General features: G+C 33.0%; 3 protein-coding genes across 3 annotated transcripts; 1 reads left to right on the forward strand and 2 right to left on the reverse strand.

The window, feature by feature from the left end:
• Positions 1-358: 358 nt before the first annotated feature.
• LOC111698485 (septin-1) lies at positions 359-10579 on the reverse strand. Its single transcript, XM_023468835.1, has 10 exons — positions 10509-10579; positions 8226-8319; positions 7750-7816; positions 6670-6847; positions 5367-5456; positions 4795-4863; positions 3481-3555; positions 2698-2808; positions 1947-2087; positions 359-1645 (listed from the first exon to the last, which is right to left on the reverse strand). The coding sequence occupies exons 1-10, from the start codon at positions 10545-10547 to the stop codon at positions 1580-1582; spliced, it is 930 nt and encodes a 309-aa protein (XP_023324603.1). The 5' UTR covers positions 10548-10579; the 3' UTR covers positions 359-1579.
• LOC111698470 (39S ribosomal protein L9, mitochondrial) lies at positions 10566-14350 on the reverse strand. The gene is made up of 3 exons (XM_023468818.1): positions 12792-14350; positions 11174-11780; positions 10566-10772 (listed from the first exon to the last, which is right to left on the reverse strand). The coding sequence occupies exons 1-3, from the start codon at positions 12934-12936 to the stop codon at positions 10589-10591; spliced, it is 936 nt and encodes a 311-aa protein (XP_023324586.1). The 5' UTR covers positions 12937-14350; the 3' UTR covers positions 10566-10588.
• A 1693-nt stretch (positions 14351-16043) lies between these two features.
• LOC111698467 (histone-lysine N-methyltransferase SETD7) lies at positions 16044-26686 on the forward strand. The gene is made up of 17 exons (XM_023468816.1): positions 16044-16412; positions 17101-17242; positions 18587-18675; positions 19049-19086; positions 19480-19558; positions 19617-19646; positions 19801-19906; positions 21254-21305; positions 22211-22275; positions 22619-22716; positions 23291-23350; positions 24510-24634; positions 25445-25535; positions 26145-26181; positions 26284-26336; positions 26449-26494; positions 26550-26686. The coding sequence occupies exons 1-17, from the start codon at positions 16375-16377 to the stop codon at positions 26664-26666; spliced, it is 1266 nt and encodes a 421-aa protein (XP_023324584.1). The 5' UTR covers positions 16044-16374; the 3' UTR covers positions 26667-26686.
• Positions 26687-27331: the final 645 nt, after the last annotated feature.

A 27331-nucleotide genomic window follows, 5' to 3' on the forward strand; every position in this document is an offset into this window, starting at 1 on the left:
AAATCATAATGGATTGTCTTTACAAAATTATTTGTAATCATCACAAAAACTCGTTTGTATGTAACAATAAGGCATAAGCATCATTATTTACAGCCTTTAATGCGTTCAATGCAAGAAAAAAATCATACATGGAAACTTAAAATTTGTACACATTGTCTGCCAAAACTGTTCACATATTGTATCAAAGATTTAATCTCAAGCTTAATTCAAATTCTTTTCTTCAGTTGTGTCTTTTTTCTTCAAAATAATCGCAAACTTTTAAATATATTTTCCATTGTTATTTTCCAAGATCCCAAGTTGTTTCCTCCCAGTTTTCCTTTCTTCCCTATATTTCTAATCTTTTTATTCATTTTCTTACGTCTACAGGAATCTTTACAACGACTCCCTTCCCACATTCTTCTATAATTTAACGCCCCTGCAATGATTTATACTATGAACCCTTGTGCGTGCGTGCGTGCGTGCGTGCGTGCGTGCGCAGGTGTACAAAATGAAGAAATCCACGAAATTACAAAATATGTTCTTATAAACAGGCTTTGTATAATGTATATATATACAATATACATATTACATAAGGCTTAAAACGGTATTTATAACTACAATGCGTTAGAAGATATATCAGAAAAAGATACTTTGGTTCGTCAGTTTAACTATTTTACAACTTGTGTTATGTTTGTATACTATAAACAAACAAACAAACAATCAACCATCATACTATAAAAGGCTTTTCAAGTTCAAATAAAATCAAACTCTGCTTTCAAACATTTTCTAATTCCCTTTATCTTTGCAACCTGATGGTGAAAATTTAACATTTCTTTTTGTTGAAATTTTATCCCGAAGAACTTATTTAATACTTTGATAAACATTAAACTATGGTAAAATAAAACCAAAGAAAATATTGTTTTTGTTTAATAAAGTTCAAATACAAATGTTTTTACAAAGGCAGTTTTAAAAGACTAAATTAATTTTAAAAAAGATTTTTTATTCACGGGTAGTTGCTAAATTTGAGGCCGTTTTTACCAGATTGGAGTAGTAGATTCGCTATCCCAGTTGGGAGTGCTTTAGTAAACCTTTGCAAGTTTATGAATCTGTTATATTCTAAAATGCGTTCTGAATTCGGAGAATAACTCTTTATCAAAATTATTGTTCAACTTTAAAACTCAAAATTGTTTAGTGACAAAAAAATATTTTATTTACACTCCATTTGCAACAGGAACTCAAAATTATAGATGTTTGTAATGAAATGGTCAGTGAACTCACTCACATTCTTTTTAGTGTGCAACAGTTTTTAATGAATCCCGCTAATATGAAAACGTAATTATGAAGGACCCGTCTATGTAAAAACCAACTCTTTGAATAGAAATGTCATTTACACTTAGAAAGTCTAGAATTAAAGGAAATTTTAACCCCTATGGGCTTATCATTAAATCCTTCGGGGGAGTAAATGATACATTTGTTCACAATAACACTTTGCTGTTCTAGTTTGATTTAAGATTGAAACTCATGGACTCTGCCATTTAATGTTTTTTTTGTCGAAACAAGTTTTGAACCAGTTTAGAACCAGTTTAGAACCAGTTTGGAACTAGTAGTTTGCTAGATTTGATGTACTCTGTTGCTTCATCTGTTCTTGCATTTTCGCCAACATATCCTGAAAAAAGTGTTTAAATAATTGCTAGAATGAATGCTAGGATTACTAAGTTGCCAGAATTAATTATAATGTGAATCCGAGATTCAGGATTTGAAACGGCGGTAGGTAGATTAGCGACTTAGGTGGTAACTTTTTTATGGACGTGAATTATTTATTTCTCTTCTGACCAACGAAAAATGAATTGTTTCTACTATGTACTTCGTCATAGGATTAGAAAGACTTTGATTCTTTGACAAAAAAAAACGCAAAATGAATGATTTAATTGATTCTGATCTTCTCTGATTTAAGAATAAAAGCAAACCTGCATTCGTTTAAGTTCCTGATCCTTTTCCGCCAGAAGTTTATCTGTAGTATCCGGAGCGAAGGATTTGCCGGATGTGGCAGAGCCACCACGAGATAACCGCTGGGAACGGAAGTTTTCGTAATGAACATCATGAGTAACCTTTGTTAGAATATTAAAATTGATTTAATTATTGAATAATAAATTTTATAGTTATTGTCTTTACACCTGTTTCAGCAAATATTTTATTTTTTAACAATTTTTTATTCTAATATAAAATACTTTTTTTTACCTAATCATTTATTCAATTCATCTATTTTTACGTTTTTCTTGATTTAGATTAAAAATATATTTGATTGTTCGACAGTTAATTTGTTTGATTAAAGATTGATTGATGTAGTCTCAACCTTCTGAAAGTGCTACATGCGTGGATGTTTGTAATTTGATTATTTATGATTGATTGATTTAAAATATATTTGATTAATTAAGGTTTTACACTACGTAAATGTGTTTCTTAATTGATTATTTAAGAACGTGAACGATTGATTTATAACATAATTGATTGATTGAGTTTCTACCTTTTGAAGGTCCTGTATATACGTGTATTATGTTTTTAATTTGATTTTTTAAAAACTTCATTGATTTATTGATTAAATCTCTTTCTTCCCTAGAGGTCATATGCTTTTAAATAAATTTTAAAACAACTTCATTAATTTTTTAATGTATATTTTATTTTTATTTTCAGGACTCCTGTATATACACCCTTGTCTACCTCTTGAAGGTCCTGCATGTGTGTGATCAGCATAGTTCTAAGCTTGATGAAATCACAATGCTCCGGGTTCTCAACATCAACAACACCCCAGGGATACTGCCGTCCTCGAACCTGGAAATAACAAACATTAAAAGGATTAAAGAGATTGTAAGCGTAATTTCAAGTGACCCTCCATTCATAGATGACAACGGAACCCTTAAAAGCTTTGTCTAATCAAGCATGAATTAGATATTGATGTTTCTGTTTCTATTAACTGTTTCTTTTCATTTCCGGGTTCTCTGCATAAGTGACCTGCAAGAAACAACCGAGAAATTATCTGAATTATCAATTGAAATCAGAAATTAAAATTGGAGTCAGAATTAGGACGGTATATTACACATTTTTGTTAAATGCAAGGCTTCAAGGGTATCGTAGAGCATCTTTGCATCAGAGGGTCAATTGAAATTATGCTTACAGTCCCTTTAAAGAAAGGATTTGCGATCAATTGTTTAATATTTACTTCTCCCTTTTTTTTCAAATCTTTTTCACTTGAAAATTTGTCTGACCAATATCAGACTTAAATTTTAAGATCTCTATGAGTCGTGACCCACCTAACCATCATCCCTTTTCTAACAATTTCCCCCGATTATTACGAAGTTTACTAATTCTGGACTTTTGTTGCAGACAGGCCGCCATTAAAAAGTATTTTTATAAAACAATGTTGAATCCTTTGCTTTTCCCCTTTTAACCACTTTTTTTTGTAAACTTATAATCTTCAGAAATATTTAAACCGACTAATATTACCTTCTTCCCAGCCACCTCTACCGAAGCGTTAGCTCCAATAACAGCGAAGGGTATGGATTCTCTCAACTGTCCAACCTGTAGAAATTATAGATTAATAAAAATAGTAGATCTGAAATGGAACTTAACTTATATTCGCACTATACTGCGTAATTTTGCAAATAATTGCGGGAATATGATTGCAAGAAAGTTCAGGCAAATAATTATTTTCTGAACATTGGTTTTAATAGCATGTCAAATTCTATTTTTGTGCAATATGCAATTGTTATTCATTTTAAATTGTGCATACTTCTTTAAATTGAATTTTATGGTCGAAAATTATCATATCATTTTACACGGGCACAGTTTCCGCAACCACTGTAAGAATTATTTGCGCAATATAGGTATTAACTTGCGAACCAGAATTATGCGCAACGATTCTTAAATTCGCTGGAAATCCTAATTGCAGAAGAAGATCCGAGTCAATTATAATCTGGATTCAAGCTGAAAATTTTAGCATTGTGGATATCGAAATCAATGGTTGAACACATCTTTTTCTTAATCTGCAGATTAATTTAATCTTACATTATTAGCCGACAAAGTGTCTGAAATGCAACCAATCAGAGCGTTGATTTAAGAAACCGAACAGCAAATAAAAAGCTGAGAAAATTTTTAATTTTGCGTGCCAATTAGAGAAGTCTTATTGGTCGGAAACCATTAATTATATACAAGGAACAAGAATAAAGGGAAAGGAAATGGCTCTGGTCTGGCATGAGATAGCTAGTCGCACTGCTTTGCAGACGAGTTCCTTATTACATAGGCAAACTCTTTTGGTACACACACACATGTCTACATTCAATGTAAGTGCAGAACAATGTCGTCAATTATACTTAAGCTAGAATAACGAGCAGTTTATTGTAAACTTTAATCAAATTACATTCTGTCATATCATATCATACAGCTAGGGATGCGTCCAACAGCTCCTTGACCTACAAGGGGTATGCCATCACAATCCCCTATAGGTGAAGACTTTTCAGCCTGACATAGTTTAAATCCTAATGTCGGACACACGACCAAATTTGAGCCATGTCACCGGTCTGATTCCTTTTGTCAGCTAGTTGCCAAACAGTTGTATTAAATACATATTTAAATGCTGACAGAGAGAATCTCCCTCCCGGTTAACTGAGTGTTTAAAAAGGGTATTCATGAGTTGAAACGAATAATTTTAAAATGAATTGATAAAATTTAGAGATTTAGGCCTAAGTAGTAAGGGTATCCGATACAATAGTTTTTAGCTCGGATCCGGTAATCCCAGTGCAACACTACTTTATGACTAACCTGTACTTTGTACTCTTCATCCTCGTCTGTATCACAATCCGGTAGATTGTAGATACGGATACCGTTCTCCTAAAATAGTTCCTTTTTAAAATGTAAAATAAATTTTTGAAACCTGAGGCCGAATTTAAAGAATTTAAGCCGCCGTTTAAATTTAAGCCGCGGCTCAATTATGGCTGGTTTCACTTAACTTTGTATTTAACTTTTCAAAATTTAGGCCAGCGGTCAATTAAAACCGGTTTTGGGGATTTTGAGACGTGGCTTAAATTTATTAACTTCGGATACTGGTGAAAAATACCACAATTTAAACACCTGAAAAAATACTGAAAGTAAAAAAAAACAATCTAAAAAACACGTCATTTGTCACAAAATGATAAGATAAACAATTTCTTTTGTATTTTACGCAAAAATGTATCAAATATGCATTATATAATAATAATAATAATAATGCAGGTTTTGTAATCACTGTAACTCCTACTACCAACCCAATTGGAAAGTAATTTAAAAACTTGACTAAATATTTTTTTGGAATTTCAAATTATGAATTTATTTTTTAAAGCAATGCTTCTTCCTACCTTAATCTCGTCGAGAATTCTTGTTTTCATTTTCTTTATCTCAGATGCAGTCAGGCAGTCAGACTTGGCCAGTACGGGTACTATAGATACCTGGACAATCAATCAATCATTTAACGAATCAATGAATTAATCAACTAATCATTAAGAATCAGTTAATGAATCAATCAATCATTTAACGAATCAATCATTTAACAATCATAACGAATCAATCATATAACGAATCAATCATTTAACGAATCAATCATTTAACGAATCAATCATTTAACGAATCAATCATTTAACGAAACAATCACTTAACGAATCAATCATTAAACAAATCAATCATATAACGAATCAATCATTTAACGAAACATCATTTAACGAATCAATCATTTAACGACTCAATCATTTAACGAATCAATCATTTGTCGAGTCAATCATTTAACAAATCAATCATTTACGAATCAGTCATTTAACGAATCAATCATTTAACGAATCAATCATTTAACGAATCTATCATTTAACGAATAAATCCTTTAACGAATCAATCATTTAACGAATCAATCATTTTACGAATAAATCATTTAACGAAACAATCATTTAACGAATCAATCATTTAACGAATCAATCATATAACGAAAAAATCATTTAACGAATCAATCATTTCACGAATCAATCATTTAACAAATTAATCATTTAACGAATCAATCATTTAACGAAACAATCATTTAACGAATCAATCATTTAACGAATTAATCATATAACGAAACAATCATATAACGAAGCAATCATTTCACGAATCAATCATTATACGAACCAATCAATCATTTTATAAAATCAATCAATCCTTTAACGAATCAATCATCAACCATTAAACGAATCAATCAATCAATCATTTAACAAATCAATCAATCAATCTAAGGGCACTTATTGTTTAACCAAAACAAACAAACAAATCCATTCTACAAAATTCTTTAGTATTTTTCAGTTTGTTTTTTGTTCGCAATAACATTTTACCACGTTAAAAAGATAAGAGTGAAAATTTAAAAACTTGGCTAAAATCTACAGTCGTCGTTGCATAAATCAAATCAATTCAATGAACACGACTTTTGATTTAAAATTTTTTATTTAAATTAAGCGTTTAACAGCATGGATGAATATAAACGTGGGAACACAGAGAAGCTGTCGATAAAAAAAAGATTCTCTCTTTGATCACTTATAAACTTGAAGTTCGAAAAAAACTTGTTAGACTAAAATATAAAAGTCTTTTTTATTGCTGATATAATCGCCTACCACTGTAGTAAGTGGTATATATATAGTGTACCTTGTTAGACAACTGCTTCATGAAATCTATATCTAAAGGTTTGAGACCATGTCCGTAGGGAGATACAAAGTAGAAGCAGCAGTGTACACGATTATCAATAATATTCTTCCTGTTCAACCCACTTTCATCCTTCAAGTATCTGAACACAATAAAATTAATAAAACTTGAAATATAGTAAAATGATTTTCAAAGATGGGGGGGGATTACTGTCAAAAAAGTCCCATTTTTTCACAAAAAACGCGCGCGCGCGCGCACTTTTGCTCATATTCCTTCAAAACCAAAAAATGCACGTAATATACATAATTCTGAGTTTGCATGCAAAAAATCAGCCTCCTACGACAATTCTAAGTTATGTTTAAACACTGTTTAAATTTTCCGGAGAGTAATACGTTTTGTGGCCCCCCCCCTTTTGTGATAATTTTTTCTAGTTTTGGATTTGGAACCGTATGCCATTATTTTATTTTTGTAAAAATGCACAGGTATTAATGTAGTGATAGCTTTAAACAATTTAAGAAAAAATCGACTTTAAAAGGCAATTTAGTTTTTTTTGAAGACCATCTTTCTCCTCCAAATTAGCAATGAAAATCATCAAATCATTTCTTTAAGAGTAATGGAAACCAGAATATGATTTTAAAGAATGAGTTGGAATATCGTTTTTCTAAAAATCTAAAACCCTGCGGCAATGCTTACTGAATCCGAATCCGTTGGATCCACAGGATTTTGGCTTTCTGGATCCAGATCCGAATCCGCAAAATATGCAGATCCACGGATCCGAATCCAAGGGGTAAAATATCAACCAAAAACTGCAAAAAATAATATTTTTTTTCTCTCAAAATCCGAATCTGCACTATGAAAAACAAGTTCTTGATTTCTGAAGAGTTCATCTAGTTTTAGCATACAATTAAGCGAACAATAAACACAACTTGAAAATTCTCATTTTTTTCAGAGTTCAAGAAATCTTAAAGAAACGACCTGAATCGGGATCCTGATCCATTTATTTCCAGTGCGGATCCAGGATCCGGATCCGCATCAAGATCAAATTGATCCTAAGCACTGCCCTACAGTTACTCGATTATGTACCTGTCAGGATACAGGTCTGTCTGGAAAAGGGAATTGATCAATGTTGATTTACCGAGACCACTCTCTCCTGAATTAAATCAGAATTATTTTTTATTTATTAGGATTGTCAACGCAATATTTAAATGAGTCTCCAATCAATGAGTGCCATTGACGATTGACAGCAGTACAAGTGGTGAAGTTTTTCAAGCTATAAATAAAAACGGTGCTATGGATCCGCAACGTTTTGTCTTCCTGGACTCTGATCCAGATTTGGATCCATGGATCAAGATCCAAGGAGCTAAATATCAACCCAAACCAGTTATAACAAAATTTAGATACACTTTACAGCATTGAAAAAAAGAAAGGAAAAAATAAAAATAAAAAAATTTCATTTCTTAAAAACAACAGTAAACCCGCATCAGAAATAAATTGATCTTAAGCACTGAAATAAATAATATACTTCAAAAAACGTAATAAATTGAAAATGCATAGTGTACCTGCCACCATTAGAGTAAACTCAAATCCTTTCTTAACTGACTTCCTGTGAACCTGGTTGGGTAGGTTTGCAAACCCAACATAACCAGATGTCTCCTAAATAACAAACCATAAATATTAGATCATTATTTACAGAATATATTGTAGCTTTTATTTAAAATCCCGCTCTCCCCTCAACAATTTTCTCTCTCCCGCCGACGTGCACATGTTAGATTTAAAAATGCTAAAAGTGTCTTGTTATAGTTAAATCCTAGGGGAAGTTGATGCCTTGATAGAGAAATTAAAACTGTTTAAGGTTTACAGCTTACAAGTATGAGACATATTGCAGATTCCACGTCGAAGTTTTTCATTGCTGAACCTTTAAAAAAAAAAAAAATTTTGTGAAAAATTATGAATTTTTTTTTTGCTAAATTTTCTTACCTGGGTTAACCTTGTTATCTCACTGGGGTTAAATATTATCTCACCTGGGTTAAACTTGTTATCTGACCGGGGTTAAACTTATTATCTCACTGGGGTTAAACTTATTATCTCACTGGGGTTAAACTTATTATCTCACCTGGGTTAAACTTGTTATCTTACCTGGGTTAAACTTGTTATCTCATTGGGATTAAACTTGTTATCTCACCTGGGTTAAACTTATTATCTCACTGGGGTTAAACTTATTATCTCACTTGGGTTAAACTTGTTATCTGACCGGGGTTAAACTTATCTCACCTGGGTTAAACTTATTATCTTACCTGGGTTAAACTTAATATCTCACCTGGTTTAAACTTATTATCTCACTGGGGTTAAACTTATTGCTCACCTGGTTTAAACATATTGCTCACCAGGGTTAAACTTATTATCTCACCTGGGTTAAACTTATCATCTCACCTGGGTTAAACTTATTATCTCACTGGGGTTAAACTTATTATCTCACTGGGGTTAAACTTATTATCTCGCCTGGGTTAAACTTGTTATCTGACCGGGAAACTTATTATCTCACCTCTTTTAAACTTGTTATCTCACCTGGGCTAAACTTATCATCTCACCTGGGTTAAACTTATTATCTCACCTGGGTTAAACGTATTATCTCACCTGTGTTAAACGTGTTATCTCATTGGGCTTAAACTTATTATCTCACCTGTGTTAAACTTGTTATCTCATTGGGATTAAACTTGTTATCTCACCCGGGTTAAACTTATTATCTCACCTAGGTTAAACTTGTTACCTCACCTGTGTTAAACTTGTTATCTAACCTGGGTTAAACTTATTATCTAACCTGGGCTAAACTTATTATCTCACCTGGGCTAAACTTATTATCTCACTGGGATTAAACTTATTATCTCATTAGGGTTAAGCTTATCATCTCACCTGTGTTAAACTTGCTATCTCACCTGGGTTAAACTTATTATCTCACCTGTGTTAAACTTCTTATCTCACCTGGCTTAAACTTATCATCTCACTGGGGTTAAACTTATTATCTCACCAGGGTTAAACTCATTATCTCACCAGGGTTAAACTTATTATCTCACCTGGGTTAAACTTAATATCTCACCAGGGTTAAACTTATTTTCTCACCTGTGTTAAACTTGTTATCTCACCTGGGTTAAACTTATTATCTCACCTGGGTTAAACTTATAATCTCACCGGGATTAAACTTATCATCTCACTGGGATTAAACTAATCATCTCACCTGGGTTAAACTTATTATCTTACTGGGGTTAATTGTATTATCTCACCTAGGTTAAACTTATCATCTCACCTGGGTTAAACTTATTATCTCACTGGGGTTAAACTTATTATCTCACCGAGGCTAAACTTATCATCTCACCTGGGTTAAACTTGTTATCTCACCTGGGTTAAACTTATTATCTCACTGGGATTAAACTTATTATCTCACCTCTTTTAAACTTGTTATCTCACCTGGGCTAAACTTATCATCTCACCTGGGTTAAACTTATTATCTCACCTGGGTTAAACTTGTTATCTCATTGGGATTAAACTTGTTATCTCACCTGGGTTAAACTTAGGGTTAAACTTGTTACCTCACCTGTGTTAAACTTGTTATCTAACCTGGGTTAAACTTATTATCTAACCTGGGCTAAACTTATTATCTCACCTGGGTTAAACTTATTATCTCACTGGGATTAAACCTATTATCTCATTAGGGTTAAGCTTATTATCTCACCTGTGTTAAACTTGCTATCTCACCTGGGTTAAACTTATTATCTCACCTGTGTTAAACTTGTTATCTCACCTGGGTTAAACTTATTATCTCACCTGGGTTAAACTTATTATCTCACCTGGGTTAAACTTGAATAAGATCTGGTGCTCTCTCCCATTCTGTGAGATGAATTAAATCTGAAATTTAAACAAATATTATTTATTCTTCGAGTCGCTTTTTCTCGTCCATCTCTCCGAGCCTCTTCTCCCGGTCCAGCTTCCACTGCTTGTATATCTGGACGTCCTTCTCGAGCTTGCTGGTGGTGAGGAGCTTGAAAGAGGGGGGCTGCTTGTTCATATCAATCAGCTGCTGGCGTTCATGTTCCCACACTGGTTCACTGGCCCTGGAATACGGCAAATTATCAGATAGAATTCCGAGGGTGTTTACTAGTGCGAAATATTCTTCTGGAATCATTTTCAAAAAGTATTCTTCTAGGAATTCTAAGAAATGTTTACAAAAGGTATTTATCACAAAAAATTAAAAATGGCCGTCGCTAATTGGTTTCAAGGATAAAATTGAAAATCATATTGAGTTGGGTATCAGTAGATCCGTATTTTAATACAGTTTACAGAATTGAAAAATGTTGAAATTGTTAAGTTATGGAGAAATTTTTTTTCAGATTTTAAATATATCTGAGTACTAAATAAATGTGTTTCTTTTTGCCCTAACTTGGTTAAATTTCAATTTTTTTTAAATTTGTAAATTGATTTGAATTCAGGTATTCACTAGAATAGAGCAACTTGCCTGAAATACCAAGATTCTAGTTTAATAGCTCTGGATGGATCCGTTGCAAGATGATGAATTCGGCATCGAATTTTAACCTTCTCGAAATAATTTATCGAAAGAATTGCAATGAACTCCTTGTTCTCTAAATCCAGGTTAGGTCCAGATATTTCTCCTCCTGGTATTTCAATATTCTCCTCGCTGGTCCAGGTTCTATGCTTTCTCAGCGCAATTTTAATATGCCATTTCTCAATGGTCCAACTGTTGTCCATGTTCATACAAATATCAAGAACTCGCTTGGACCATTTCATCGCGAGCAGACGAGCCGATTCTGACGAATTCATTTTCGTCTCCTCGGGTATAATTATATCGGAATATTTTTCCAAATTTTGTTTGTTATGATAGACGGCATAGCCTAAAAGAAGGAGGTCACGATGGACTTCAAGGTCAGGAAAAGAGATAATTTGACCTTTGACCCCGTAATCGTCGACGTTTCGTAGCAGGATGACCTTAACAGTCTGCGGAGGTTGAAATTTCTCTTCTATCTCGTAAACCATGTACTTGTCGTCCTCTGTGTGTACAACGCTTTTATCTACAGCATGACGAGGAGCGTCCAATGGGTCAAAACCTACAATATAATAATATAATAATTTTAGTGGGACATCGCATTGTCGCGCCACAAAACGGCTTTTTGACTCCCCCCCCCCCCACACACACACACACAATGGGGTATCGAGGGGGGGTCTACATTATTGAGTTTACACCATAAACCTTTTATGTAAGTCAAATAAGGCTTGGTCGATGAAGAAATTTTTGTTTAGAGAAGTTTGTAAGTTGTAGTAATGTTGAGTTGGAAGTTCTCAAATCCGACGGAAAAAAGATAACCGTGAAAACTCATAAAATGGGCATATTACACACGAATTTAAGACCAAACAAATACTTGAACGCGCTTGGAGCGCTCCCACCTGATGGTCATTAGAATCTATTTAAATATCTTAATCATCCTGAATCCGTTGTAATTTTGTTTTTAAATAAAGTTTTTTTTCAATCTTTACGTCTCCTATACGCAACCTATGTACACTATGACCTCTAAAAAATGTACCAGGGGTTTTGTTTACTTTTTCTGCAAATTGCCTTTTTGTTGTTATAATTTTTTCATTTAACTATGTAGTAATTTTGGCCATTTTCTGTTGGACTGATGAGGATATAAAAATAAATCGAAATTAATTTCCAACCCAAAGTTTATCTATCTGCAAGAAAGAAAACCTTTTTTGCCAATAAGGACAATTTATGATAAATATATGAACAGGAAAAATAATAATAAATTGAAATCATCATAAATCAATGGTTTAGCTACAATTGATACAATGTTTGTAAATGAAAAGATCAGAAAATATTCATTTTGTCCATTCTCACCATGAAACACAAGATAAATGTATTTTAAGATGAGTATTGTAACCAAAAACCTGTTTCCCGCCCCNCCCCATTCACGTCAATTGTGTACGATGTACCTGTATTTCTGGACCGAGCGCTGTGGCTAAGACGGTTTTTAAAGGTTCTTTATGTTTCCATCAAAACAAAAAATGGAATATCTTTGATTACAATAATGTAGAATTAAACAATAAAATAAATGTTGCACCTGGAACTTTAACAAGGGGAGGTTTGTAAACCCTCTTTACTATGACCGTATTTCTAGACCAAGATTTAACTGGAGTACAACGAGAAAGATGAACAACACCCCGGCATAACATTTTAAAACAAGTTTGTCTGAAAAAAATAGACATTTCATAAATTGATAGGATAACCACTTAGCCGAGGGCCTCCAAGACATTTTATGGTTTATAAATCTCACCAGTGTATGGTACATAAAGTTTGTATTGAGTACAAAACATCTTTTAAGACCTAGTAGAAGTCCAGCTTCTCCGAATATTTGGAATACTACCGCTGCTCACAATATCTCTCCAGGTTTCGTCGTTGAGGTCACTGTGTCCCAGATCAAGATTTATCAAGCCTGGACATTTCTCCAGAAGTTTCTTGAGCCCTTCAGAACCAAGTCGGCACAGAGAGAGTTTGAGACTTTTCAGACCATGCTTTGACTGATCCGGTAAGTCAAGATTATCCTCAATTATCCCGGTAGATAAAGATAGATCTTGTAAGTTCGGTAAACCGGATAGTAATATGGACAAGTGTGTGTTCAGACATGGAGTACTTCCTCTATAATTATCTACATGAAGAACCTCTGGCCTAAGACTGACCAGCTCAGATAAACTCTCTACAGAGAGATGATATGGAAGAGACAGAGATCTTACGCTTTTACATTTAGCAATAAACTTGATGAAACTAAGCTCTGGCATATATTTGTCCAGGATGCACAGCGATTCAAGCTGACTGCAGTGTTCTCCCATGATTGCGAGGTGTTGTGTTATTAGAATTGGATTACTACTTCTAAACTGGATTTCAAGAGAACGTAACTTTTTACACTCCTTGAGAATCTGAGCAACACTTTTTATGGGATTGGTTCCTGTGAGGCCTAAGGTATGGAGCTCAGTTAGGTTCTCTCCAATATACTCTAGAGCTTTGCTTGGCAAAGAATCCCCAATATGGAGTGCTTTAATTTCCTTCCCTGCCATCATGAGAATGGAAAGATATGTTTTCTCTTTAACTGAAGTATTGAGGGTTAGATTAAGATACTCCAAACTAATCGGCTTAATATTAGTTTTCAAAAAATTGCGATTATTTCTATGAAAGTCTCCGTAACATTTATAATCAAGATATTTTAGGTTTGGCATGGAGAGTAGGCTTCTAAGACTTGTTAATCCGAGCTCCAAAGTTTCGCCAATTGTCAATCTCACTAATTCTGGATGGTTTTGAAGAAACCATCTGAAAGTTGCGCCTTCCACACTCGACAAACATTCGAAAACCAGAACTCGAATGTTGCGGATACATTGAGAAAAGAGCTTCAATTCACTCGAGTTCATTTCAGCAAACCTCCAATCTTTCAAGTTTAAAAACATTGATAGAATGTGTTTGTTCGTCAGACTTAAACTTCTTCGATCTCTGGCTCTCAAATACTTAAATATTATTTCTAGAGGTAGATATGGTAGATTCCCCAGATTTGTTACTTTGTCAAGCATGATGTAATCTGTTTTTGCTTTTTTGGAAGACTCCATTGCAATCTCTTACTAGCTTAGTCGTTCAGGTATTTTAGATGTTGGAACGATCATGGGTATTTCTGAAATGTTGGTTAAATGCCAGTGAACTTTAAAAATGTGTAAACGATACTTATGTTGTAACAACGACTCACGACCCGGGAATAGGAATAATGGGAATGGAAATGGCGCTGGTCTGGCATAAGAAACCCGGTCGCAGGTTCGTCCTATTATACGATTTTTGGACCCACCAACATCCTATAGATTTGTACATGACCACTTATTTTTCAGCAAATTTATTATTATTTATTTTCTTATTATTTAGGGTTGGGTTAAGTTAAGACGCTTTCTGGGCCGAGTGCTGCCGATAGGACAGGCTGGGGCCAGGCGCTGCGACCACATGATCAATTATATCCATGTACAAACTTGATAGGGAGGAGGAGGGGTCCAAAATCGTATATTATGAAATTACCCCAGTCGCACTGCTTTGCAGACGAGTTCGATATTACACACGCACACTCTTTTGGTACAGACACACATACATGACGTTTCCGCCCTCTACTAACGACCCCGCCTCCGGTGATTCACTCGACAATCGACGTTATTTGAAGAGTGCGCATAAAACACAGAATACCGCGTTCTGTAACTGTTCTAGGTTTTGATTTTTGTCGTCTTTTCACTGAAGTGTTTCGATGGAAAATAGAGAAAACAACCGAACGGGGAGAATCTTTCTTAAAGTATAACATTAAACATCGCATAATTACATTTTTAAAGAAGTGGGTTATGAAGGGTGGGATTTTGCGGTTTAATAGGGGGAGGGACGTTCTTTACGCCCCCACCCCCCAAAGAAATTGGGGGCGTCGACCCCCCTCACATGAGTCTATGCTATAGATCAGGCGCGTCTGCCCTTTAATTTTGATTAAGAACAGATTCAACAAAATTTTGCCTACGGCTCCAATTAATCATCCAAAAGTCAAAATGAAAATTTCTAAAAAAAACAAGATTTGACCACACATCTTCGACTCCCCTCCCACCCTTCGAGCTTGTCAAGGTTTTAACATATATAAAATTCCAGGGGAGGATATTTTGCCAAGGGGATGATAACAACTTTTGGTGCGCTCTCCCCCCCCCCTTCTCCTAGAAGATATCGTAATTGTCGCCCCTTTTCATGTCGAAACAACTTTTTCTATGTTCAGTTTCCTTCTCGACTATTAATTTTCCGTGTCAATAATTCATTTTCCGTCTCAATGATTCATTTTCCGCCTTAAATATGTTTTTACAACATCTTGCTCTGCACAGTTAAGACTGAAGTCCAGAAAAACTATTCAGAAGACGTTTTTAGCATGATAAATATGCATGTAAATTGGGGTTTTTAAAGCCAATTGTTCTAAATATTCGACCAAAAATTGGCACCATTACTGCAGGCGCGTGCAAAATGTGTGCAAAGTATATTTTGTTTATCAATTTATTTGCTTTTCGGGTCAAGAATTTCAAAGAGTGTCAAAAAGTCTGCAAAATAAAAAAGAATGTGCACTTTCAGAAGAAAAAAGATTTTCTCCTCACATAAAAAATGAGTAATGTTGTTTCTGAATTCAAAACATCTGAGATGTAAACAAAGGTGGAGAAATTTTCCAGGGGTGCATCATTGCCTCAATACTCCCCCTTGTATCTGCCCCTGACCCTGTTTTGTAAATATTCTTGCACTTATAATATATAAAAAAGAAAGCTTCGGAATTGTTAGTTTAAGGTCGGTCAGCGAATGAAGCAGCCGATACACAATATATTCACAAATAATAAGTTCAATTTTATTATATACAGTGGGACCCATAAAACTATGGAATATGTAGACGACATTTAAGCAATCTCAAGACGTCAGGTTCTAAACATTTAAGATTAGAAACAATTAGAATTTGAGGCGAGTGTTATGTTGATTGTTCCTATATAGAATTAGTTGATTTCGTTTAAAGTTCGGGAAAAGTTTTAAAGTTGCGCAAAATACTGATCAATCATAATATTTACATGAGACTTTTAATCAAAAAATAAAAATGCAAATAACTTTTACATCAGCTGACAATGGCAAATAACAAGATGGTTCTTGAGAAGTATCTCAGGTAAAGAATTTAGTTTTTAATCTTTGATAAAGTGTAACTCAAGGCCGTATACAGGGGGTGGGGGCGAAATGTGCCCCCCTTAGGAGCTCCCAGGGCTGGGAGGGGGGACAAAACGGCTGAATACGATTGGGCCGAATTTTAGGGAGGAAACACATGGATACCCTTGGGGATGACACAAGCTAAATAAATTATAAGTTTTTTGTTTTAATAACTTTTAATAACTTTTAATAACTTGGATAGTTTTCCAAAGACTTTTAAGGTTTTTGATGTAAAGTTATCAATATTTCAAAACTGTAAAATTTTGCTTTTATTAAATCATACAATTTTTATCCAAAGAGACAAATGACAATTCAAAGTAAAAAAAACCCCTGTTGTTATGATTTTATTGCTTTTTGCATTGATTTCCCAAGAAAATGGTAAAAGTTTGGCATAGTGTCAAGAAAGCAAATGTTTAGAATAAACAAATTTTAAATTTTCAGATTGAGTGGTTGAAAAACAAGTTAAAAACGAACAAACTTACTGCCCATCATTCATAGTTACAACATAGGTTTTCTTATCAAGGTTTTATATGTCCATTGCTATGAAGACGACATTTTCCGTACATTGTAGCGCATTCAGATAAGCAACCTTAGTAAACAACCTTGGTTACAACTGTACATAAGATGAATTTCTATAGTACATACTGCAGGAGTTTAGAGGATGCATATCAAGATGAATCAAGAAGAGATTTCAACGATGAAATCAATTACGAAGAGGAACCTTTTAAACCTATTCCATTTTATTCGCTGTTCGGAATATCAGAGGATCAATATCAAGAAGATACTTTCAAGGTTTTTTAATTTCTTTATTAGTATCTATATATATAAAGTTGTAGTCTCTGTTTGGGTGTCCGTCTGTTTGTTTGTCTGATCATAACTCAGAAACCCCTTGACCGATTTGCCTCAAATTTTGATTGATGAACTAGGAAGAACCACTTAAATATTGTCAGCTTGGTTTTGAGAGTCTAAGTTGCATAAGTTATTGATTTTAGTAGAAAAAATTTAGTCCCGTCAAAATCGACCAAATGCGGGTAAACGGCGGGAGTAACCTGGGCAACGCTGGGTTCCCAAGCTAGTAGAAGTTTTCTCATAAAGGATGTGACTTCAGTGACGACTGCACGGAACATGAGTCACTAAAACTTTGAACTCCTTTCATTAAATAATCTATATAAAGACGACATTCAAGGAAGAAGTGTTAGTCTAAACATACGTATTTGAAGAGTTGAACAGTCTCTTTGTGGGCATAGAATAGGGAATTATAAAGATTTTTTAATATTATATTTAACATATATTAAAGAGCAATTATGCTAAAAGGGGTTGTACACAAGTATGTTATCTCTCATCTAAACTTTATGTTTGAAATTTTTAAAAATAGATTAATTATGATCATATATTATTCCCCAGACATAAACACTTCTCAAGTCTAAATGGGGTTTAAAATGTAGCAACAAGTAACAAACAAATGTTTTTACTGAAAAACCAAGTGAAGTGGGTTTTAAAAAATGAATTTCCCCCTTAAGGTTTAAAAAATTATATTCACATGGCATATACATGTACAATACATGGAGTAATTAAAGTTCAAATTATGAATACTTCTCATGCAGCTGAATGATAATTGATGGTAGTGTTACATCGTCTACACGCAACACCCCCCCCCCCCCTACTGAAATTCTGACCTACTAACTTTCCGACCTACTGCAATATCGGACCTACGCCAGCTGTTTATTTTTGTATTATTTGAGGGTTTGGTTAGGTTAAGGCAATTTCTGGGTCGAGCGCAGCGGTTAGGACAGACTAGGCTGAGCGCTGCGGCTAGGACAGGCTAGGGGGAAGTCCATCTAGCCGCTGTAAAACCACGTGCTAGTAGCTTGGATGTGTAGTATAGCGGATTTGTGTAGGTCGAAAGATACATCATCTTATTGATTGATAGACAAATTGGGAAAATGCGGTATTTCAAGATTTTAACCCTTGGTTTAAATTTTAACTCGTTGATTTCGGAGAGTTGAATATTTAACCCCAGGGTGAAAATTCAGGTTTAAATTAATTCAAAACCTTTCGTTCTTTAGTTTTAGGCTGATCAGGATTATAAAATAAAACACAAGTTTAGTATATCGTAATAATAACTGTTTATTTTAGTTTGATGAAGATCTTGAGGATATGAAGGGTTTGAAGACAATTACAAAAACAAAATCTTGGATTTGGCCAAAATATTCACAGTTTGGAAGGAAAATGTTTAGAAAAAATTCTTAACTGCAAAATAATATCACTTTTATTGCATAAACTAAGCTTCGGTGCGTTCTGCAGTATTTTGCAGTACACTGACCAGTGACCAAAGATATAGTAGTGATTAATATTAAAAGCTAGAAAGCATGACTTAAAATTTCAACGTTAAATTTTTAAATAATTAAGAATTTTAGTTAACAAACATAATGAGGAAGACCCGGAATTAATTAACAGTTAATCAGGCGATTTTTCATTTTTAGATTGTAAAGTCATCTGATTAATAGTAAATTAATTCCGGGTCTTTTTGATTAGCACAACAAATTTCAAATCATGGATTTTAAAGTAATTTTTTAAAAACATTTCTTTAAATCTAAGGTTTAAGCCTGATTCATGTCTGCACCATATACAAGGAAGGTAGGAACTAGAGTAAAGACAAGAGTAAAGAATGTGATCAAACTTTTTTGTTCAATTTACTTTCATACCCTGTAATACAGATTTAAGAACCAGCTGTTAACTTTATATTTGGTCCCTTCATTTAGGGACGGGGGGGAGGGAGGATATTTAGCTTTTTAAAATTCTTTAATATTTTTCATTAAACAAGTCTTTGAATTTTACAAAATGCACTTTTGAGTTTGACCAGATTCTAATTTGTTGTCACTTTTGTCTGAGAATTGGAGACAGTGTAAGAATTAACCAGAATAAAGTCAGTTTTTGTTTAAACACATTAATTAAAAAATAGATGTCCAATATAAACATTTACAATTAATAAACATTTGTAAATTAAATTATTTATTTTATTTTTTAACGGTTTTCTGGCAATTTCCTAAAGAACGGTCCTTACACTCTGTTTTACAACGATGGAACCTATCTAAAAGTATTTCTAAGGTGACTTTTATCATTTTAATTTTGAAAATAAAAAAAATGTTTTAAATACTATTTTTAGGAACGGTTTAATTCACGGCTTAGCTTTAAGGTAATCGACCTTAAACTAAATTAGCATTATCGCATTTAATGTTTGAAACTCTCTTTTTTTACAAGAAATTTTTTTTTATTTTCTAATTTTTTTTCTGACTTGTTTAAAAGACGTTTAACCAAGCGTTTTTGCTGAACATAATTCAACTTTGTAGATATTTTGATGATGAGTGGGTTTGGGCGGGCCATGTAAAAATGGGCGTGGCTACAGGACTATGTTTGGCCAAGGAGTGGGAGGGCGGAGGAATTATCATCGGGGAGGTAACTTTTTCCTCAAACAGTGTGTCCCATCATTAGGGTTGTTAATCGTTTTTGAAAACGATCGATAAATAGGGTTTCCAACGTAATAGATTATTCTCTTACGCGTAATTACAACATCCCTACATATTGCAATATAATCTATTTAAAAAGGGATGTCCAGTCCCGTATAGTCTGTATGTGTACTGCAGTACAGCTTGCTCTAGATGCCTAAAAGTCGGCCCGGTGCTTGAAATGAACCGGAGTTTACATTGATTGAATCGTAAATCACTGCACACTGGACAGAGAGAAAAGGTCAATAATGTGTAAGATTACGACAAGATTACAATTATGAGGGGAAATGATGCGGTTACATAATAGATATTCAAGACTTGTTTTTCAGCTCAATAGCATTCGATAAAAAAGTAATTATGAACTAAAACATACAGTGAAACCCTTAATAAAGAATACATCGGAAGTCTTGACAATTTTTCAATGAGCTTTATACTATATTTCGTAAATTTCGGTATTTGCGAGAATAAATAAATAGCCATGAATATGCGGGAACAGTTTTAAAGAGATCCATATAATCATTTAACTAAAAGACTAAATATCTGCAACATTCCATTATCAGAAAGTGAAAAAGACGACATTTGATGCATTCTTTCGATGTATTCGTTATTTAGGGTTTCACTGTATAATATTTTAATCATATGTAAAATTTACTTAAGTTTGACGTGACAAAGTTCTAGATTGGGATTGGGATTTTAAGTTGTAAAACGCTAATGTTAAAATAGGCACGAAAAATATGCAAGGCTTATTTGAGTATTTGGTGCATATTTTAACATTTGTGCATATTTTGACATTTGTGCATATTTGAAAGTTATATTCCAATTTGATATGGGAATGGAACACTGAGATCTAGCTTTACACACATGCCTTTCCTTCCCACGCTTATTTCATTAAAATCAATGTTTGGGTCTTCACGGGGGAGCCAACTCTTTGAAATTATGCCTTTAAAGACCATTTCGACTTTGAAGTGTCGCAACGTCTTGTCTTTTGGTTTACCCAACCAAAATATTATATGAATGAATATGAAAATTATATGGATAAGAATAACATTGCATTATATTTTATATTTTTGATCCCCTGTTAGATGTTTTTTCAAAAATAATTTATTTTTTTGAACAGATACGCACAGGGGTTATTCATATAAAAATGCGAAGAAAAAAATCTTTAAATATGGTGAACACAATTCTCATTCATTTTTAATAACCCACTGTTTGAGGTCCGATAGAAAATAGTTATAATTCTTTTTATTTTCAGGAACTTTGAAGTGTGAAGACGATGTAAAAAAAGTGTCTGTTTAAGGTTGATGAGAAAGGAGAACATACAGGGGAGAATATAACTTACATTTATCCAGGAAAATTTTGATATTTACATTTTTTCTCCCAAATTATAAATTTAAGCATTAAAACTTTTTTATCTGAAATTATACATTTTAGTCTTTAACTATAAAATCTATTTCTTCGGGGTAATATCAATTTTTAATAAAAAACGAGATAAAAATAATTTTGATAACTTAGGCTTTTTGGTCTTTAATATTCTTTTGATATATTACTGTACACATGAGACCAATCGTTGCTTTATCCGAACCTGAGATGGAATTTAAAGAATTTGAGCCGCGGTTTAAATCCGCCAAAACCCGGTTTAAATTCAGCGCCGGCTTAAATCTTGAAACATTTGATACAATTTTAAGTGAAACCAACCATATCTAAACCGCGGCTTAAATTTAAAATTCTCTAAATTCGACCACTGTACAAGTTTTTCTTTTGTAAAAAGTGTTAAATTCTGAAAATTTCCTTCATTGTCTCTGCGGCAAAAATCCGCAACTCACTTCTATACATAAATTTAGCTTGTGTGTATGTCTGTCTGTTTGTTTGGTATCCAATAAACGTCAAAACGGCTGAACCGATCGGGCCCAAATTTTGTTTGGGACCTCACGTGACCCCAGGGAAGGTTTATGAATGATCAAAATTTCAAAAATTTGTGTTTAAAAGTTTTTTATTTTTGTAAAATTTAGAAAATGCGCGAAAAAATATTATGAAATCCGCAAACTTTTTTGTTTTTGTTTTATGCTGTACAAAGAGAAGATGCTCACAGATAAAGCCACAATTAAAAGTTGAAATAGAAGATGGGCGCGAAGCGCCCTAAAAGCCTAGTTTATAAAGAAGCCAATGTTTTAAAAAATCCATTTCAGGATAAAACATGTTTTTGTTTTCTTCTAAAACATTGTTAAATAGTTGGGAAAAGATGTCAAAAATCTAGATTACAAAACTGCGCTTCATGGATGTTTTAATAATTCTGTGATGAAAAGTGCAAAATGTTCAGAGGTAAAACATTTCTACATACTTCTTTATTTACAGTGGTGACCAGACAATAAGAGAATTATTGACATCTTTCATCTTTCATCTTTAAAGAATATTATACTAAAGATTTGTGATTTCAAGTTGATAAAACTGCAATATTTTTAATATTTTAATAGTTCTAATTAAGTTTTTATCAGAAAATTTTTTTGGGACTCACTGTACATCGTTAAAAAAAATTTATACTTTTAAATATTTTTAAAAATTAAAAAAGACCTGAAAATTTTTTTTATATTGTTAAAGTTCTCTTTTGATGTCAAAAACTTCCGAAGGAATATTTTACAAATATTAAGATATTTTTTTTTTCTAGATCAGCTCCTTAAAGATTTTGGAGGGTGAATTAAAATACAGGGTGGAGATTATGAATCCTAATTCAAAATTCACATTTTCACCATCAGACTATAACGGGTAAGGCAAGATAATTAATTTAACTTTTTTTAAAAGCTTCAAAAATTTGGTTTGATATTCTGCGAGTATATTTTCAGTTTATATTCAATAATGCCAAGAAAAATTGTTGAAAAGATCACCGATGTCAAAATTAAAAACTATTTTCAGTCCAAAAAATCTATTTCTTTCAATTCAAAAATATGTTTGAAATTTGCCATTTTTCCGCCAATCTTTGTCATATTTAAACAGAAATTGAATTATTAATATCTCTTTATCAAAATTAAAGTGGAATCCATAAATCTGTGGAACAAAGAGACGATATTTTAGCAATCTTCTGTGTGTTGGATGTTGTGTTCGTGTTGAAAGCTATTCAACTAATTAATTGAATTGGTCTGTGTACAGTGTACTGCACTGCTAAATTTCTGTGTTGAATGTACGTTGTGTTTACGTTGAAAGTCAACTAGTTATTTAAAATGGTCTGTGTACAGTGTACTGCACTGCTAAATTGCAGTGTTTCATGTTCATTAATCATTGGGCTGTTCAAAACAGTCATCTTTCTATTCCATAATTTTTTGATTATCACTGTGCAACTTAGGTTTATTGGAGACTGTCCTCATTTAAGAGATCCTTATGAAGATAAATATATCGAAGTTAGGTATAAATTAAACAGATTTTTTTCTTTAGAACTTTTTGGTATCTTTTTGTTTTGTCTCACTTTTCTGTAAGAAATCCTATCATAGAGTTTAAGATAGTTCGACCTATCAATGACAGACCGACCTATCAAAGATAGTTCGACCAATCAAAGACAGCTCGACTTATCAAAGATAGTTCGACCTAACAAAGACAGTTCGACCTATCAAAAACAGTTCGACCTATAGAAGACAGCTCGACCTATCAAAGATAGTTCGACCTATCAAAGATAGTTTGACCTATCAAAGACAGTTTGACCTATCAAAAACAGTTCGACCTATAGAAGACAGTTCGACCTATCAAAGACAGTTCGACCTATCAGTTCAACTTATCAAAGACAGTTTCACCTATTAAAGATAGTTCGACCTATCAAACATAGTTCGATCTATCAAAGATAGTTCAACCTGTCAAAGTCAGCTCCACCTATCAAAGAGAGTTCGACCTATCAAAGATAGTCTGACCTATAAAAGATAGTTCTACCTATCAAAGATAGTTCGAACTATCACAGATAGTTTGACAAATAAAAGATAGTTCGATCTATCAAAGACAGTTTGACCAATTGAAGACAGTTCCACCTATCAAAGACAGTTCAACTTATCAAAGACAGTTTGACCCATCGAAGACAGTTCGACATATAGAAGACAGTTCGACATATAGAAGACAGTTCGACATATAGAAGACAGTTCAACCTATCAAAGACAGTTCGACCTATCAAAGACAGTTCGACCTATCAAAGACAGTTCGACCTATCAAAGATAGTTCTACCTATCTAAGACAGTTCGACCTATCAAAGACAGTTCGACCTATCAAAGACAGTTCGACCTATCAAAGATAGTTTGACCTATCAAAGACAGTTCGATCTATCAAAGAAATGTTCGACCTATCAAAGACAGTTCGACCAATCAAAGACAGTTTGACTTAACAACGATAGTTCGAAATAGACATTGAAATAAAAATATAAGCTTACCGATAGCATTTCGAAATTTCGAACATTTCTTAGATATCCCTAACAGTCTGTTCATAATTTCGATCAAAATGTTCCTTATTTCGAAATGATCTTGGAAGTTCAATATTACAAACAAAATGTACTAGTTTCTCAAGAGATGTTTTATTTCTTGTTTAAGGATTTCTAGTATGGAGGGAGGAGGGGAGGGAATCTATGCTCTGAAAAATATTCCAACAGGAATTCTAGTTGCCATGTTTAACGGAATTAAATACGAGTTGGTCTCAAATCCAGCTTCAGGAATAGGTGAGATAATACAGTGGGCCTCTGAAAATGCAGTGGAATAAAAAGATGACTATTAAACCTTTGTAATGATTTTTAAAAGTCTCATGTGCAGTGTACCAGGTCGCAGACCTCTATAACTTAAAACTTGGTTTTTAAGCTACCAATAAAACGCTTTGCTTTGTAACAACATTAAATGTTCTCAAATGTCGTCTGCCTATTCCACGGTTTTCTGGGTCACATTGCAATAAATAAAAAAATCAAAGAACCCATGCAGAGCTGAGTAGCATGTGATATTAAAACAGAATTTCAAACTCGGTTTGAAAAAAAATATGTTTGTTCAAAAGGACTATATTGACCCAGCCATAATGTCTGGTGCTTTCCATATAATAAGATAGATAGACAGATAGATGTTACCGTCATACTATTTCTATTGGTTCAGAATAGACAACAAATACATGACTGATTGGATCCAGGCGCTAATGGACTTGGCATACAGGAGTGAAAAGTCAACCAACTCAACTTGAAAGATTTAAACCAAGCTAAGGACAGAGATTATTTACTAGAACAAAACCAAAAGAAAGTTCGCGGATTTAAAAAAAAAATTCGTAGATTTTCGAAATTTTTTGAAAATCGAATTTGTTGGAGGCAATTTTTTGAAATGTCGGTTATTCATAAACCTTCCTTTCGGTCATGCGAGGCCCAACACAAAATTTGCGCCCAATCGGTTTAGCCGTTTTGACGTTCATTAGATACAAACAAACAAACAAAAACCCAGACAGTGTAGCAAAGTATATATATAGAAAACAACATATATGTTTGTTAATTTCGTAGATTCTGAAGAAGAGGCATATGACCGACTATCCTACAATATTCACATGCCTCAAGATGAAGATTTCTTCCTAGATATTCCTCCATTATATCGGTAATTTTTTTCAAGATATTCCTCCATTACATCCGTAATTTCTTCCTAGATATTCCTCCATTACATCGGAAAATTCTTCTTAGTTATTTCTCCATTATATTGGTAATTTCTTCCTAAATATTCCTCCATTATATCTGTAATCTCTTCCTAGATATTCCTCCATTATATCGGTAATTTCATTTTAGAAATTCCTCTATAAATTTATATCGGTAATCTTTATTTTATACCAAAACTTTTATTTTCTCCATAGAATGTGAGTCCATGTTTAAACATCTTTAATATAACCATTTAAACTTTACGTAATCCAATATGATGTGGATTGTGGATCCCCTGTAATTTGATTAAAAACCTACGTATGTGTTTAAATTTATTAAAGTTACAAAAACAATTTCAACTGCCACTAGAAATTGTTTAAAAAATATGATCTGGAATTTTTAATATTTGGATCAGTCCTGATTTTCTTCAATTATAAGAAAGACCAAGTATAATTTGGAATAGTTCGAACAACATTTAAATGCCAAAAATAGTACATACATTGATTTGCAATGCTAAAAAAAATTTAAATATTTTTCAATTTTTAATTTATTCATTGTTAAAACCATTTTTTAGAAGTTTGGAGAATTACTCAGCTTCTTTAGGACACAAGGTTTAGCATTATATTTTATGAAAAAGAACCTTTTTGAAACTTTCTAATAATTTTTAATTTTTTAATTTCTCAGTTTTGTTAATTTTTATTATTTACTTTTAGGTTAATCATTCATTCAAACCCAACTGTAGATTCTCAACAATATTTCATCCTAGGTGAACTTCATCCCATCAATCCCATCCATCCCATCCATCCTATTCATCCATCCATCACATCCATCCCATCCCATTTATCCCCTCCATTCAATACATCTTAATTTTATCTTAGATGGGGAAGAATAAGAGCTATAACGTCTATTTCTCCAATTTTAAAGGTAAAAATGTAAATTAAACAAAAGCTTAAAAAAATTACAACATAATATTTTGAAGGATGAAGAATTATTTGTGAACTATGGATATGATCTGAACAGATCTCCGCTATGGTTTAAGGAATTATGGAACTCCCACAACTCGGAGAAAGTTTATATTAAACCAAAATTATTCTGAATATATATTCTTACCTTTTACTTGTTGTGTAGTGAGGAAAAGTAGAAATTGCTGATATTGCATTTAAGTGCAAACCCCTATCCTTCTCTACCCTGATCGACCCCAATCCTACATTATAATTCCGTCCTAAAAACATCTTAACCCGACTTAACTAAATTGTTAAAAAAACTTTAAGCATAAAAGAAGGGGATATGTATGTACGTTCTGTAGAAATAGATAAATAAATAAACGATTACACAGACAGCGCAAATGTTTATCAGTGTTTGAATAGTTGCATAAATATGTTGTTTTCAGTATCCTTCCTATTTGTAGTACAGGGTGTTCCACGAAACATGACAGTTGTTGAATAGTTTAAAATGTCTTCTTTATCAAGTTGTTTGCTGCCAAAGAAATTATCAAAATATATTATATTGTAGGAATCCAGTTTTATGTAGAAAAATTTATTTCAAAGTAAAATATATTTGAGTAAATGTTTTTTAAAATAAAATAAACTGCAACAAGTTTTTACTTTTGTTTTGTGGGACACTAATTTTGAAAATCATTACTAAATAGTACCACGTGTGAAGTAATAGCTAGTCTTATTATAATTAAAATGCAATGTTATAATTTTTGACAATCTTTGATAAAATTTTCTAAAATTGCATAATGAAAAAGTTTTTGACATT

This window comes from Eurytemora carolleeae, unplaced genomic scaffold (genome assembly GCF_000591075.1).
Source record: "Eurytemora carolleeae unplaced genomic scaffold, Eaff_2.0 scaffold167, whole genome shotgun sequence".
NCBI classification, from domain to species: Eukaryota; Metazoa; Arthropoda; class Copepoda; order Calanoida; family Temoridae; genus Eurytemora; species Eurytemora carolleeae.

Bases quoted from the DNA above. Each gene is read 5' to 3' on its own strand.
- LOC111698485 (XM_023468835.1), bottom strand. From the start codon at position 10,547: ATGGGAGAGAGCACCAGATCTTATTCAAGTTTAACCCAG. The intron at 6,848-7,749 runs GTACATAATCGA...TTGAAAATCATT, and splicing joins ACAGACCTGTATCCTGACAG to TTACTATATTTCAAGTTTTA. The intron at 4,864-5,366 runs GTAGGAAGAAGC...GAACTATTTTAG, and splicing joins GAATTCTCGACGAGATTAAG to GAGAACGGTATCCGTATCTA.
- LOC111698470 (XM_023468818.1), bottom strand. From the start codon at position 12,936: ATGTCTATTTTTTTCAGACAAACTTGTTTTAAAATGTTATGCCGGGGT. The intron at 11,781-12,791 runs GTGCAACATTTA...ATTATATTGTAG, and splicing joins TCCCCTTGTTAAAGTTCCAG to GTTTTGACCCATTGGACGCT. The intron at 10,773-11,173 runs GCAAGTTGCTCT...GCCGTATTCCAG, and splicing joins CTAGAATCTTGGTATTTCAG to GGCCAGTGAACCAGTGTGGG.
- LOC111698467 (XM_023468816.1), top strand. From the start codon at position 16,375: ATGGCAAATAACAAGATGGTTCTTGAGAAGTATCTCAG. The intron at 16,413-17,100 runs GTAAAGAATTTA...TACATACTGCAG, and splicing joins GTTCTTGAGAAGTATCTCAG to GAGTTTAGAGGATGCATATC. The intron at 19,907-21,253 runs GTAACTTTTTCC...TGTCTGTTTAAG, and splicing joins GAGGAATTATCATCGGGGAG to GTTGATGAGAAAGGAGAACA.